General features: G+C 40.4%; 1 protein-coding gene and 1 pseudogene across 1 annotated transcript; one reads left to right on the top strand and one right to left on the bottom strand.

The window, feature by feature from the left end:
- Positions 1–1,974: 1,974 nt before the first annotated feature.
- On the bottom strand, positions 1,975–3,662 carry LOC103199551 (annotated as a pseudogene).
- On the top strand, positions 2,103–3,103 carry LOC103199550 (glyceraldehyde-3-phosphate dehydrogenase-like). The gene is given in 2 exon segments (XM_042781392.1): positions 2,103–2,904; positions 2,907–3,103. Coding segments are annotated over 2 exon segments (999 nt in total).
- Positions 3,663–16,320: the final 12,658 nt, after the last annotated feature.

The raw sequence follows: 16,320 nt of genomic DNA, 5'->3' as shown, positions 1-16,320 counted from the left end.
AGTGAGCTTGGAACTGGATTCTTCCTTACTTCAGCCACAGATAAGACCACAGCCTCAGCTGGCACCTTGATTACAGCCTAATGAGACACTAAGCCAAAAACCTATCTAAACTGTGCCCGGACTATAGACCCACAGTAACTGTGAGATGATGAATCTGTGTTGTCTTAACCCTATAGGCTTCTGGTAAATTTTCTACAGCAATAGAAAACTAATACACATTTTGGTTGGTGCTCTTGATTTCTTTCTTGTTTCCCTTGTCTTTCCTGTCCATTCCATGCAATTCTAGGTGTCTAGAGTTTCCTTAGGGAGCTCTGGTAGTGTAGTGGTTAAGGCATTTAACTAGTAACCAAAAGGCTGGTGGTTTGAACCCACCAGCCATTCCATGAAAGAAAGATGAGGTAATCTGCTTCTGTAAAGATTTACAAACTTAGAAACCCAATGCGGGTTGTTTTAAGTTGAAATTGGCTCAATGGCAGTGAGTTTGAGTCTTTTTTTTTTTTTTTGGAGAGTTTCCTTAGAGGAAGGAACACTAGTGGCACAATGGTTAAGGGTTTGGCTTCTAAAAGAAGGGACAGCAGTTCAAATCTACCAGGCACTTTGTGAGAGAAAGATGTGACAGTCTGCTTCATATAGATTATAGCTTTGGAAATCCTATGGGGCAGTTCTACTCTATCCAACAGGGTTGCTATGAGTCAGAATTGACTTAACAGCAAGAGTTAGAATTTCCTTCATAGAACATGGAGAGACTCTGAGTAGTCTACTTCATATTATTCCCTGTCCTAAAACATTTTATTAGCTCCTTATTCCATACAGAACAAAGGCCAGACTCTTCAGGGACTGGACTGTATTCCCCTTGATCTCATCCCAAATGACCTTTCCAATTTTGTTTCCTGTCTTATGTTCTTGTCACAGAATTCAGATATGCCATGTACTTTCACATCCTAGGCCTTTACTCATATCCACCTTTCAACATAAAATGCCTTTTCCCTCGTTCTCAGTCCATTAAAACCTGTTAATTTAGCAGGGTTCCAATACTGCATCATTCTTAAATCTTTCTCTCTTCCTCCCATTTAGAATAAAACATCCATCTATGGGGACTTTAGACATTCCTTGTACCTTAGCCAGCAGTTATTTCATTTTGTCATATTTTCTAGTTACTCATATGTAAAACTGTCCCCATAAAATTATAAGCTCTTTGAGAGCAGGGACAGTATTGCATTCATCACTTCTTCTCCATCTAAGCCTGGTGTCTTGGTTATATCTGGTTTGCAAGGTTGGTGGAAAGATTGGATGCATGTGAAACTGAAGAGATAGGGTGTATAGCACAATCTGTGATAATTCTCCTCCATACACATTCTGTTTGCTGCTTGGGTGTTCACTGCCACTGACTTCCTGCTCAGTGATGAAGATTCTAATTCTTTCTGAGAACATCAATAACCCGAGTCTTTGAAAATCACAATGAATTGACAGCTCCTTCTAGTGTCGAGTTGATAATAATGCTTTTCTTAGATTTGATCCTCATGTCTCTTTAGTTCTTTCCCAAGTTTTAGGATAGTTTTGGCTTATAAAATATTTGAAAATGCTTCTATAGAACTTGGAATAGTGAACTGAGTAAACATCATGCCAATAAGCACATAGGAATTTGGTATTGAGATTAGAGAAGGTGTGGAATACTATTCTCCATCCATATGCATTGTGGCATAAATCCAAGATATTTTGTAAATTATTCCTGGTGTTAATATCAGTAAGTGGACTGAAGGACCATGTCCCAAGACTTTCTAGGGGATGTTATAGTAAAAGTAATAGTATAGTAATAATTACAGTCAGAATTTCCCCTTTCCTACTATAGGCAGTTATGATATTAATATATATTCTATTCAGTGGCTTTTTTTCAGTCATTATAATTTAGAAAGAATACATTCAAAAGCTTTTTTTATTTTTTGCAGTTTTCAAACTTTATTTGATAATCAGCTGTTAGTTTTCATCCACATTGACTGTCTGTAGGTTTTTGAAAGTGGTTACAGTTACGGGCTCTCTGCTCCTCCCCATTCAACAGACAGCCGCACCCTCTTGTGCAGTCCCAGCTGCTTCCATGAGACATGATGGTAAAGGTTGGAGTAAACAGATTTGGCCGTATTGGGCACCTGGTCACCAGGGTTGCTTTTAACTCTGGCAAAGTAGATGTTGTTGCCATCAATGACCCCTTCATTGACCTCAACTACGTGGTCTACATGTTCCTGTATGATTCCACCCATGGCAAGTTCCATGGTACCATCAAGGCTGAGAATGGGAAGCTTGTCATCAATGGGAAGCATATCACCATCTTCCAGGAGCAAGATCCCACCAACATAAAGTGGGGTGATGCTGAAGCTGAATATGTTGTAGAGTCTACCAGCATTTTCACAACCATGGAGAAGGATGGGGCTCACTTGAAGAGTGGTGCCAAAAGGGTAATCATCTCTGCCCCTTCTGCCGATGCCCCCATGTTTGTGATGGGTGTGAACCATGAGAAGTATGACAAGTCCCTCAAGATGGTCAGCAATGCCTCTTGCACCACCAACTGCTTGGCCCCCCTGGCCAAGGTGATCCATGACAACTTTGGCATTGTGGAAGGACTCATGACCATGGTCCATGCCATCATTGCCACCCAGAAGACTGTGGATAGCCCCTCTGGGAAACTGTGGTGTGCTGGCCATGGGGCTGCCCAGAACATCATCCCTGCATCTACTGGTGCTGCCAAGGCTGTGGGCAAGGTCATCCCTGAGCTGAATGGGAAGCTCATTGGCATGGCCTTCTGTGTCCCCACCCCCAATATGTCCATTGTGGACCTGACCTGCCTTTTGGAGAAAGCCACCAAATATGATGACATCAAGAAGGTGGTGAAACAGGCATCAGGGGGTCCCCTAAGAGCATCCTGGTCTACACTGAAGACCAGGTTGTCTCCTGTGACTTTAACAGTGACACCCACTCTTCCACCTTTGATGCTGGGGCTGGCATTGCCCTGAATGACCACTTTGTTAAACTCATTTCCTGGTATGATAATGAATTTGGCTACTGCAACAGGGTGGTGGACCTTATGGTCCACATGGCCTCCAAGGAATAAGAGCCTCCTGGACCACCAGCCCCAGCACTAGCACTAGAGGAAGAGAGAAACCCTTGGCTGCTGGGGAGTCCTTGCCCCAACTCCATCCCCAACACACTGAGAATCTCCCATCCTCTATAGTTTCCATCCAGACCCCCTAAAGAAGGGGAGGGGCTTACAGAGTCCAACCTTGCCGTGTACCATCAATAAAGAACACTGTACCTAAAAAAAAAAAAAAAAAAAATATGTTACAGTTATGTAGGTAACCAATGTGTAGAGCTTGTTTGGTGAATCTTCATCTTCATTATGTTTTCTTGACAACCGTACATGGATGCAATATGGGACATTTCTTATTTCTTTGGCCCAGACAGCTTTGTTGAGCCCAGTGTCAATGCGCACATCTGGTATTCCCATCTCTTTCATGGCAAATTTCTGGATTTCCTTGAGTGAGAGGGGCACGCTTCTTGAAGCCTATTCCATGGATGTGCTTGTGAATGTTGATGGTGTAATCTCTGGTCACCACTTCTTTGATAGCAGAATGGCCCTTCTTCTTCTCACCACCCTTCTTTGCTGGAGCCATAGCATTGCGACCAAGTTGGAAAGGAAGAACAGAAAGCTCAAAAGCTTTAAATAGTATTTTCAAATTAGTTTTGCAGGTATGCTGTTAAACTGAGAGACTAAACACTTTTTATGGCTTCAAATGTTTTTTTTTGTGCCATATAGACCTGTTTCTACCATATTTTACACTTTCATTCTTTTTTTTTTTTTTTTTTTTTTATTTGGGTGAAATTTTACAGAGAATATTCATTTGCATTCCTGCCTCTCTGTACAAATGCTGCCTTTCTGATCTCCCACGCTTGATTGTTCTAGAGTGCATCTCACTGGTGTAATTGTTCACCTCTAGGTGTGTCTATTATTTGGCTGAGAGTTAAGTCATGGTAGTGAGTCCTATTGCAGGCCTGAAGAATGACTAGGGGCCATAGTCTTGGGGATTTCCCTTGTTTTGTTCTAACTAATAATCTTAGTCTTTTTTATGTTTTTGAATTTTGTTTCACATTTTTCTCCCACTCTCTCCAGGATCTCCAATTTTGATCCATTTCAGAGTGCTTGGTATTGATAGGTGTGCATCATCTAATTCTTCTGGTCTCAGGGTCATGTAGGCTGAGGTTAGCATGGTTCATTACTACCTTGGACTAATTGTTTCTATGTGTCTTTGATTTTTTTCATTCTTCTTTGTTCTGATCAAGGAGAGGCTGATAGTTTTATCTTAGATGGCCTCTTGCAAGCTTTTAAGAACACAGTTGCTGCTCACCAAAGCAGGAAGTAGAATAATGTTTTGTGTACTATGTTGTGCCAATTGAGTTTGGTGTCGTCCCCCATGACCATGGTCCTGAGCCCTCAGGCCTAGTGATTCACTACCTCAAGTTACTTGGTTGTGGCTAAGGAGTTATCCTAACTTTGTCCCCTGTGAGTTCTATAATATATGTCTATTTATGCCATAAATTAGGGCCTCTAAGTTTACCCCTATTTTATCTTTGATGACCTTTATAATTTTAGGTTTTATATTTAAGTCTTTGATCCATCTTGAGATAGTTTTTGTGTATGGTATGAGGTATGGATCTTATTTCATTTTTATGCAAGTGGATATCCAGTTATACCAACATCATATGTTAAAGAGACTGTCTCTTCCCCCATTGAATGAATGGGTTTGAGCCCTTTGTCAAAGATCAGCTGTCCAGAGGTGGATGGATCTATTTCTGGGTTCTCAATTCTGTTCCACTGGTCTATGTGTCTGTCATTGTACCAATACCAGGCTGTTTTGAGTTCTGTGGCTGTATAGTAGGTTTAGAGATCAGAAATGTGAGACCTCCTACTTTGTTTTCCTTCTTCAGTAGTTGTTTGCTTTTCCAAGCTTTCTTTCCTTTTCATATAAAATTAGTGATTGGTTTCTCTAAGTCCTTAAAGAATGTGATGGAATCTGGATCATAATTGCATTGAACCTATAGATAGTTTTGGGTAGTATTGACATTTTCACAATGTTCAGTCTTCCTATGCATGAGTATGGTATATTCTTTCATTTATGTAGTTCTCTTATAGTTTATTGTAGTAGTGTTTTGTAGTTTTCCTTGTATAGGTCTTTTGTGTCCCTGGTAAGATTTATTCGTAAGTAGTTTATTTTTTAGTAGCTATTGTAAATGGTATTGATTTTCTTGTTTCATCTTCAGAGATCTCTTTGTTGATGGAGAGGAATCCAACAGATTTTTGTATGGTGATTGTTTTGGTCATCTAGTGCTGATCTATCAAAAAATACTACAAGTGGATGGCTTTGACAAACAAGAGTTTATTATCTTACAGTTTGGAAGGCCAGAAGTCTGAGTTCAAGTGCCAGTTCTAGGTGCTGCGTGAAGGCCCCTTGTCCTTGGGCTTCAGCTCTGCCTCTTGCTCTCAGCCCTCTGGAGCTGGAGGTGTCTCTTAATTCAAGCAGCTGCTGGCTGCTGAGGCTGACAAACCCAAGGTTGACAAGTAAAATAGCATAGTCCCAAGATTATCAAGCAACATGGCAGACCACTAGTTCAAGTCCAAAAATAGTCCCAAGATCGGCAGGTAACATGGTGAGGTGTTGAAAGAAGACTTGACTGCATTCAGGACCCAAGTGTGCCAAAAAACTCAGAGACCTTTCTCAAGGCTGCTTATATACTAGAAGCAGACTACATCCTTAAGGCTGCTCAGTGGCTCACAGTAGATTCCACTATGGAATTGATTAACAGTCTCATCATGGACAATAACTACATCTAGCTGCTCAGCCACTCAAAACCAGGCCCAGCCAAGCTGACATATAACTGTCACACTGATCTTGTATCCTGCCACTTTGCTGAATGAATCAATTAGTTCCAGTAGTTTTCTTGCTGACTGCCTTATTTTTCTATGTATAGGATCAGGTCATCTGCATATAGAGATAGTTTTACTTCTTTGCCAATTTGGATGCTTTTTATTTCTCTTTCTTGCCTTATTGCCCTGATTAGGATTTCCAATACAATGTTAAATAGAAATGGTGATGGAGGGCATCCTTTTCTGGTTCCTGCTCACAAGGGGAATTAATTGAGTCTCTTTTCATTGAGAATAATGTTGGTTGTTGGTTTTACCCTCTATTATCTTGAGGAATTTCCCTTCTATTGCTATTTTGCTGACAGTCTTTTTTTTTTTTTTCAGGAATGGGTGTTGGATTTTATCAAACACCTTTTCTGCATCAATTGATATGATCATGTGTTTATTTTCCTTTGTTTTATTTATGTGATGGATTACATTGATTATTTTTGATGTTGAGCCATCCTTTTTGATATAATGTTGGATTTTATTGGCTCGGATTTTGTTGGAGATTTTTATATCTGTATTTATAAGGAATGTTGGTCTGCAATTTTTCTTTGTAGTGGTGTCTTTACCTGGTTTCACTAGCAGGGTTATTCTTGCTACATAGAATGATTTTGGGAGTATTCTATCCTTTTCTATGTTCTGGAATGGTTTGAGTAGGATAGGTTCCAGCTCTTTTCTGAATATTGATAGAATTCTCCAATGAAGCTGTCTGTGCCAGGATTTTGTCATGGGTAGTTTTTTTAAAAAACCTGCTCAATTTCTTCTTTTACTATGGGTTTGTTCAAATTTTCTACCTCAATCTGTGTTAGTTTAGGTAGATTGTATATTTCTAGAAACTTGTCCATTTCTTCTATGTTTTCACCTTTGTTGTATAGTTCTTCATAGTGTTGTTATTATTATTTGTATTTAGGTTGGTTCTGTTATGATGTCACCCATTTCATTTATGATGCATATTATTTTCATCTTGTCCTTCTTTTCATTAGTCAAATTTTCCAGTGTTTTGTTGATTTTGTTAAACTTTGCTAAGAACCAGATTCTAGTCTTGTTGATTTTTTTTTCTATAGTTTTTTCTGTTTTCTGCTTTGTTTATTTCTGCTCTGATTATTTCTTTTCTTCTGGAGACTGTGGGCATCTGTTGCTCCTTTCCTAATCATTGCAGTTGATGGATTAAAGTGTTTGTGGTAGTTAAGGTTGTGTATCACCTTGGCCATGCTTTTCAGTGCCTGGGCAGCTGGATGTAGTTATTTCCCATGATGAGACTGTAATCACCTCCATGGTGAAATTGGCTCTGAGCAGCTAAGTAATTGCCTTTAGGGTATGACCTGCTGCCAGTATATAAGCAACATCTTTGAGAAAGGTCTCTAGCTTTCTGGCACATCTGGATCCTGCATTTGGCAGCATCTTGGCCTGCTATGTTGCCTGCCAATCTTGGCATTGCTCTTGGACTTGAACCAGTGGTCTCCTGTGTTACCTGCCAATCTTGGGATTTTACCATTTTACCTGTGTATCTTGGGTTGGTCATCCTCAGTAGCCAGCAGCTGTATGAAATGCCTCCAGCTCCAGTGGGCCTGGAAAAGGAGGCAGAGCTGAATCCTAAGGTGAAGAGGCCTTTACCAGCCCCAAGAGCTGGCACTTTGAATTGGGACTTCTAGCTTCCTAAGACAGTATTTCTCTGCTATTCATAAGGTTTTCCGTGGCCAATTCTTTGAGAAGTGGATGGCCTCTTCCTTCTTCCTAGTTTGTCTCAGTCTGTAAGCTGCATTGAAACTTGTGCACCATGTGCAATCCTGCTGGCACTTGAAACACAAGTGGCACAGCCTAAAGCCTCACAGCAACACAAAAGCCACCATAGTATGACAAACTGACAGACAAGTTTGTCTTGATTAGCTGTTCAAAACCTCTCTGCCTGCCCCTTACCTGGATCCCTGGCTGCTCTGCTCTGTCATCCCCTCTAGCTTCGTTTACCCCCCACTTTCCGGGCTGGTGGGGGTGAGGCCTGGGTCCCTCCCCTTTCCTGGATCCCTGGCTGCTGCTCTGCTCTGTCATTCCTCTGACTTCTCTTCCCCCACTTTCCTGGCTGCTGGGGGTGGGGCCTGGGTTCTTCCCCTTACCTGGATCTTTGGCTGCTGCTCTGCTTTGTCATCCTCTCTGGCTCCTACAACCTCCTAAACTATAGGAGAATAAATTCCTGTTGTTAAACCAACCATTTATGGTATTTCTGTTTTAGCAGCACTAGAGAACCAAGACAGTGTTGATTTTGCTTCTTTCTACTTTTCTGATGTGTGCTTTTATTGCTATGAGTTCTGCTTTCTCTCTGTTCTAAAGGTTTTGGTATGCTGTTTTAGATATCAATTGTTTCTAGGATTTTTTTTTTTTTTTGTTGTTGTTGTTTGTTTGTTTCATACTTTATTTCTTCAGTTACCCAGTAGTTCTTCTGCATGTGCTATTCAGTTTTTATGTATTTGATTTTTCTCCCCTGGTCTTCCCATTACTGATTTCTAATTTTATAGTGTTTGATCTGGGAAGATGGTTAGTGGTATTTTAATGTTTTAAAATTTATTGAAACTTGTTTTGTGGCCTAACACATGGTATATTCTGGAGAATGGTCTATGTGCACTGGAAAAGAACATGTATTGTATTTTTGTTGGGAGGAGTGTTCTGCATGTGTCTTATGAGGTCAAACTGATTGATTGTGTTGCTGAGATCTTCTGTATCTTTGTTGATTTTTTTTTTTTCTATTTGTTCTGTCCTTCATTGAAGGTGATGTGGTAAAGTCTCCTACTTCTTTTGTAGTATTGTCCACTTCAAATTTCAAGTCAGTTAATGTTTGCTATATGTATTTTGGCACTCTTTCATTGGGTGCATAGCTATGTATTATGATTATGTCCTCTTGGTTGACTGAGCCATTAATCGTCATATTCTTCCTTGTCCCTTATGCTAGTTTTTGCTGTCTATTTTATCAGAAATTAATAGTGTCACTCTTGCTCTGTTTTGGTTGCTATTAGTTGATATGTTTTTTTTTTTTTTTTTTCCCATCTCTTGATTTTTAATTTATTTTAACCTTTGTGTCTAAGATGAGTCTATTGTAGGCAGCATATTGATGGATCTTGTTTTCTCATCCATTCTGCTACTCTCTTTCTCTTGAGTGATGCATTTAATCTATTTACATTCACCATAATTACTAATAGGTATTAATTTACTGCTGTTATTCCTTTGCTTTTTTTTACTGCTGTGTTAATGATTTCTTTGTTTTGAATGTTTTTTGTGCTGAGTTCATTTTATTATGGAGTTTTCTTTTCTTTTTCTTCATTGTTGTTGGTTGTGCATTTACTAAATCCTTGTGATTTTCTTCTTTCTCCTTTTTGGTCAGAAGACTTATTAATTTTCTTTGTGGTTATCCTGTAGTAAATTTTTATCTTCCTAAGTTTGAAACTGTGTTCTGTGTTGTATCTTCCTCACTTCCTCTCCATTTGGAAGTTCTGTAATTATACCATTCACTCTTTCTGCTTTGTAGTTCTTGTCATTTACAAATTGACACATCCAGCTCTCTATTTTCCATTTTGTGAACTTATTTTAATTTTGAGAATTCTTGTCCTGGGTTGGTTTCTGGGTGGTATTATCATGTATCTTTTATTTATTTATTTTTATTTTAAGAGCTTGTTTTACATTCAATGTTATGTGCACATTCAGTTTTACTCCACATTTACCATGTCCAACCTAACCCAGTCTCCTCCCCTCCCTCCCCTCCCCCTGTGCCCCTCATATTTATGCACTCCTGTTTGTCCTGCATTTCCTCAATTTGAATGCTGGTCCTCTGGTGTCCTGTGGTCTATTGCTCTAAGGGAGGTATTACCATAGAGTATGTGGATGCGTCATCCTGGGGTGAATGGTCTGCATGTACATCTTGTAAACTATTGGGCTGAGAGCTAGCCCCTGGGGGCACAGAATGTATTCCAGGGCCATAGTATTGGGGGTCTCACCAGATTTCATCTGACCAGTAATTCTGGTCATTATTGAGTTTTTGGACTTTGTTCTATGTTTTTCCTCCCCCTCTATCCAGGATCTCCAGATTTGATCCTTCCCTGAGTGGCTGGCATTGGTAGCCGGGCACCATCTAGTTCTTCTGGTCTTGAGGGTCATTGTGTCCTAGGGCTGATTGCTTCCAAATGCCCCTCCTTTTGTATTCTTCTTCATTTCCAATGCTAGGAGACTGTTAGCTGCATCTTAGATGGCCGCTTGAAAGCTTTTAAGACATGAGTCACTACTCACCAATGTAGGATGCAGAGCAAGGCTTTTTATGTACTTTGTTGTGCCATTTGAGTCTGGTGCCCCCCAGTACTATGGTCCTGAGATGGTAGATCTATTGGGTTTCTCTCTCCCATAGTGTCTGGTTGTCTGTGAGGGATTACTCTGTGTCTGTCTTCTATTGTTTCTGTAAGGATTGCATGTATTTTGTATCACTGATTAACCTCACAAGATTAACCTCAGCTGAATCTATTCTTGGTCTAGGGTATACTCCTGTTCACTGACCTCCATCTGATCCTCTCAGGTATTTATGTGTTTATCTGTAGCTACTCAGCTGCTCCAGTAGATTCCACCATGGAGTTAATTACCAGTCTCACTATGGAGAATGACTACATCCAACTGTCCAGCCATTCAACCAGGCCCAGCCAAGTTGACAACAACCTTAACTACCACACTGAGGAAGTAGGACTTTTATAATTATAGTCAGCTGGCAGCCCCGGGAGCAGGCAGTTGTGTTGCAAACCACTGAACCACCAGGACATGTGCCTCTAGAGGTGAAAGGAGCTTTGTGTGAGTGGGCGCAACCAAGAGGAAAGGCAGCAGGTGTCTGCCTCTTGTGCTCAATGTGAGAAAGATCTGCCAGTGATGCAAGCACTGGAGGGAGAGCTACAGCTCTTTGCTTGTAGTGGGTTGCTGTGGGTAGCTAAGCTATGGAGGAGGTGGTCAGGGGATCCAGAGAGGACTTCCCTAGCCACTGGCTTGGTGATGGTGGGCAGAGGTTTTGCCTATATTCACAGGGAAGCTATAATTTTTCGAGTGGAGAGTGTAGCTCACCAATCATGATTCACTAGCTTGGTTCTGGTACCCTTCTGGACATATGCAGTCATTTATCCAGCTCATGCCCAGACACTAGTGGAAGGCTGACTTGAGATTAGCTTCTCCAACCACACCAACACAGGCCTTTTTCCCTCAGAGAGGTGGGAGGTGCCACTGAGAGAGTGAGAGAGGAGGCTTCAGAGATGTGCCTCTTGTGTTCACTGTTAAAAAGGTCTGGCAGTGTCTCAGACACTGGGTAGGTAAGCTTCAGACATTGACACTGAATGCTAGATGCAAGTTGTTGGGGAATGACTCGGCTGTCGTAGAGATGGCCAGGGATCCAGGTGGGTGAGAATGAGACTTGTCTAGCAACAAGGTTTGTGGGGGTTGAAAGAATATTTACCCCTATGCTCAGGGAGAATGTGTGTTTGCTAGATTGGAGAGTGTGCTTCTCCAGTCTTGATTCACTGGCATGGGTCTGGCACCTTTCTGGGTACATGCAACCATTTATTTATCCAGCTCTAGACTAGATTCAATCAAGCCAGAGACCATCATGAGCGTAGCTTCTCCAACTTCCCCAACACAGACTTTTCCCCTCACATGGGTCCTCAACCCAAATGACTAATGTTTACTGGTGGTTAGTTATTTTATTTCTTTTCTCTGGCTCCCTCATGTTGTGGCTACCTATGCCACTGTAAGTCTGACCTTCTTCACTGCAGTTTCCTCTACCAGCTCCCACACATCTTCTGCTTACCTTGACTTCCTCCCAATATATCTACACTGTGTCCTTATCACTGTGTGGATTCTGTGAAGTTGTTTTATTCCTTGGTTGATGACCCTTTGCTTAAAATGGTGGAGCTTTTGCCAGTCCCAACTTATTTTCTCTTCCCAGTCGCTGATGTCACTTCATCTCTTTTTCCAATCAGTTCTCTATCTAATTCTTTACCCTCTCATTTGATTCTCAGAATTCAAGGATTTATTATTATCTGTTTCAGTCAGATTTTCTGGGTCTCTGTGGTTGGATGGATTGAGTGCAGTGTTTTAGCAGGATGCCATTGTGTCTCTGCCCTACACTTTTACTCTTGTATTTATTTCAAACTATACTATTCCTTGGTTACTCCATGGTTTTGAAATCAAGAAGGGTGAGAGTCAGTGTTGTATCTCACTATATTTATTCAATATGTATGCTGAGCAAATAATCTGAAAAGCTGAACTATGTGAAGAAGAACATGGCATCAGAATTGGAGGAAGAACCATTAACAACCTGTGATGTATAGATGACACAACCTTGCTTGCTGAAAGTGAAGAGAATTTGAAGTACTTACTGATGATCAAAGACTACAGTCTTCAGTATATATTACAACTCAACATAAAGAAAATGAAAATCCTCATAACTGGATCAATAAGTAACATCATGATAAATGGAGAGCAGATTGAAATTGTCAGGGATTTCATTTAACTTGGACCCACAGTCAACACCCATGGAAGCAGCAGTTAGGAAATAGGACATCATATTGCACTGGGAAAATGTGCTGCAAAAGAGATCTTTAAAGGGTTAAGAAGCAAAGATGTAACTTCTCTCCTGGAAGAAGTTTACTTAGAATGCTCCTTAGAAATAAGAATGGGGAAACTTCATCTCACCTTCTTTGGTTTTCATGTTGTCAGAGGGGACCATTTCCTGGAGAAGAATAACATGCTTGGTAAAGTACAGGGTCAGTGAAGAAGGGGAAGACTCAATGAGAAGGATTGACATAGTGGCTAAAATGATGGGCTCAAGCATAGCAAAGATTGTAAGGATAGTGCAAGACTGAGCAGTGTTTTGTTCTATTGTACTTAGGGTCACTATTAGTTGGAGCTGACTTGATGGCACCTAACAACAATAGCAACATATTTTTCCTTTGCAGAATTTGCAACAGAGATGAGTTCATTAGTTTAATATCCATCTATTCTGCTAGACTGTAAGCTCCATGAGGAGAGGACTGTGATTGGTTTTTGGATTTATCTTTTTAGCATCTAACCAGTGCCTCTCACACAATTGGTGCTTAAAAGATATTCTTAATTAAACAAATGAATGTTATTTTATCCATTATATATTTATTTCACTTTCTGCCTTTGTTTCCTACAAGTCTGAGAAGAAAAAAATAGTGGCCACTTATTTATGTGAAATTTCTATCACTACTGTTATTTTGCTTTTAATCTGCCACCAGAACTAGAATTGTTTCAGGAAATACCACTGCTAGTAGCAGAGCTATTTTGGTTCATAGCGAACAGTTCAAGTAGATGACCCAGCATGCAAAGCATAAATTGAAATGATGGAGAAGAAAGCACTCAGCTATATGGCACAGAATTCACAGGAAAAGAAGCATGTGTTTACACTAAATCTCTCATTTTCCTCTTTGCTACATTTCTCTTTCCACCACTTATCTTCAGTTGTATTTTGGTGGCTTGCATGTTGCTGTGAGGCTAAAGGATATACCACTGGTATTTCAAATTCCAGCAGGGTCACCCATGGTGGACAAGTTTCAGCAGAGCTTCCAGGCTAAGACAGACTGGGAAGAAGGGTGGGGACATCCACTTCTGAAGAAATTGACCAGTGAAAAACTATGAATAGTAACAAAATAATGTCTGATATATCACTGGAAAAGTCAATGAGGAGCTGTGAAACATTGTCTGATACAGTGCTGGAGGATGAGTCACTCAAATTGGAAGACACTCAAAATACAACTAGGGAAGGGCTGCCCTCTCAAGGTGGAGTCAACCTGTGTGATGTGGATGGAGTAAATGTATGCGACCGTCATTTGCTGATGGGGCATGACTCAAAATGGGAAAAACATCTGGAAACATCTGCTAATAATCAGAACATAGAATGTATGAATTACAAATCTAGGAAAACTGGAAGTTGTCAAAATGAAATGGAATGCATAAAGATTGATATCCTAAGCATTAATGAGCTGAAATGGACTGGTATATTTTTTGATTCAGACAATCAGATGAACTACTATGCTAGGAATTACAAATTGAAGAGGAATGTCATCACATTCATCATCAAAGAAGGTTTTAAAATCTATCCTGAAATATAGTGCTGTCAGTGATAGGATAATATCCATACATTTACAAGGAAGACCAGTAATACTACTATTATTCATATTTACACACGAGCCACTAAAGCCAAAGGTGAAGAAATTGAAGATTTTACCAACTTCTGCAGTCTGAAATTGACCAAATATGTAATCAACATGTAATGATTATTACTGGTGATTAGAATGCAAATGTTGGAAACAAAGAAGCATCTGTAGTTGGAAAATATGGCCTTGATGATAGAAATGATGCTGGAGATTGCATGATAACATTCTGCAAGACCAGTGACTTATTTATTGCAAATACTTTTTTTTTTTTTTTTTAATTGTGATTTGGGTGAAAGTTTACAGAGCAAATTCACTTTCCATACAGCAGTTCACACACACATTGTCTCATGACATTGACTACAATTTACTCCAATACAACAGCTGCCCTCCCACTTCCTCCCAATAGTTATCTCTTCCCTGTGTCCCTCCCTCCATGCACTCCTGCCCCCTGAGCTGTCTCCCTGTGCATAAACAGCCCTTCTTTCTCCCACGATTGTTCTCTCTAATGAGTGTATCTACCTCAGGTAAATGTTCAACTCATATGCCTATCTTTTGTTTGGCTGGAAGCCACAGGCGTGGGCTCAATTCCCAACCTGAAGGGCAGCTAGGGACCATAGTCTCAGTGGTTCCACCAGGCTCTAACAGACCAGCAAACCTGGTCCCTCTTTTTTTTTTTTCTTCCAAATGATTTTGAGTTTTGTTCCACATTGGTCTCCCTCTCAATCTAGGATCTCCTACATAGATCACCCTCCGATTGGTTAACAGTGGTGGCTGGGAACCATCTAGTTCTTCTGGTCTCATAGTCGTAAGTCTGAGAATCACATGGTGTAACAGTCACAAGGACTAATTGTTTCCATGAATCTTTGGTTTTCTTCATTCTTCTTTGCTCTGGACAAGGAGAGACCCATCGTTGCATCCAGATGGCTGCTTGCAAGCTTTTAAGATCCCAGTTGCTACTCACCAAAGTAGTAGGTGGAACAATGTTTTTTGTAGTATGTTATGCCAATTGAGCTTCATGTCCTTTGTGACTATGGCCCAGAGCCCACAGGTTCAACTACTCGGTCCCTCTGAGTAGCTGGCTGTGACCAAGCAGTGACTACAACTTTGTCCCTTGTCAGCTCTACTATAAACTTGGGAATTCATACAGAACATACAAATACACTTGTTGAACCATTGTCTGCCAACCCTATACATGGTCTTGGGTACACTACCTGCTGCACAGGCATACCTAATTGTTCAGTCTGCCCACCCATCTATCCACCCATATACCCATGTTTGCCTTCACTGACAACACAGTACTGTATTGCAAAAAGGTTCATCTTTGTTGTCTGCACCTCCCATGTACCTATCTATGTCTTCCTCTGTCTCAATGCCACCATGTTGATCATTCCCATTTGATACATTGCCCTTCTCTTCACCCAAATCAATACTTATCTCTACCTATCTAACAGTGTTCCTTCCCCTCCCCTCCCACACCTGGTAACCAACAAAGAAAATTTCCTTCCATATATAAAACTTTCCTTGACTTTTACAATAGTGGACTAATACAATATTTGTCCTTGTGTGATTGACTTATTTCACTCAGCATAATGTCCTTCAAGTTCATCCACGTTATGCGGTGTTTTGCAGATTCTACATTATTCTGTAGGGTTGCATAGTATTCTATTGTGTGTATGTACCATAGTTTGGTTATCCATTCCTCAGCTGATGGATGATTCCATCTTTTGGCTATTATAAATAGTGCTGTGATGAACATGGCTGTGCATATATCTATTCTTGTCATGGCTCTTAATTCTTTAGAATATATACCTAGTAATGGAATGGCTGGGTCAAATGATATTTCTATTTCCAACTTTTTAAGGAATCGCCATACTCCTTTACCTAGTGGTTGTATGATTTTACAGTCCCACCAGCAGTGTAGGAGAGTTCCAGTCTCTCCGGAACCTTGCCAGCATTTGTTATTTTCTGTCTTATTGAACTTTGCTACTAGTGCTGGGGCAAGATGGTACCTCATTGTTGTTTTGATTTGCATCTCTCTAATGGCTAATGATCATGAGCATTTCTTCATATGTTTGTTGGCTGCCTGAATATCCTCCTTGGTGAAGTGTCTATTCATGTCTTCTGACCATTTTTTAATTGGATTATTTGTCTTTTTGTTATTGAGGTGTTGGAGTTTTCTAT

This window comes from Orycteropus afer, unplaced genomic scaffold, assembly GCF_000298275.1.
Source record: "Orycteropus afer afer isolate SDZICR_OR568_19922 unplaced genomic scaffold, OryAfe1.0 scaffold00114, whole genome shotgun sequence".
Classification (NCBI taxonomy): Eukaryota; Metazoa; Chordata; class Mammalia; order Tubulidentata; family Orycteropodidae; genus Orycteropus; species Orycteropus afer.
This window is presented reverse-complemented; position numbering and strand designations above follow the sequence as displayed.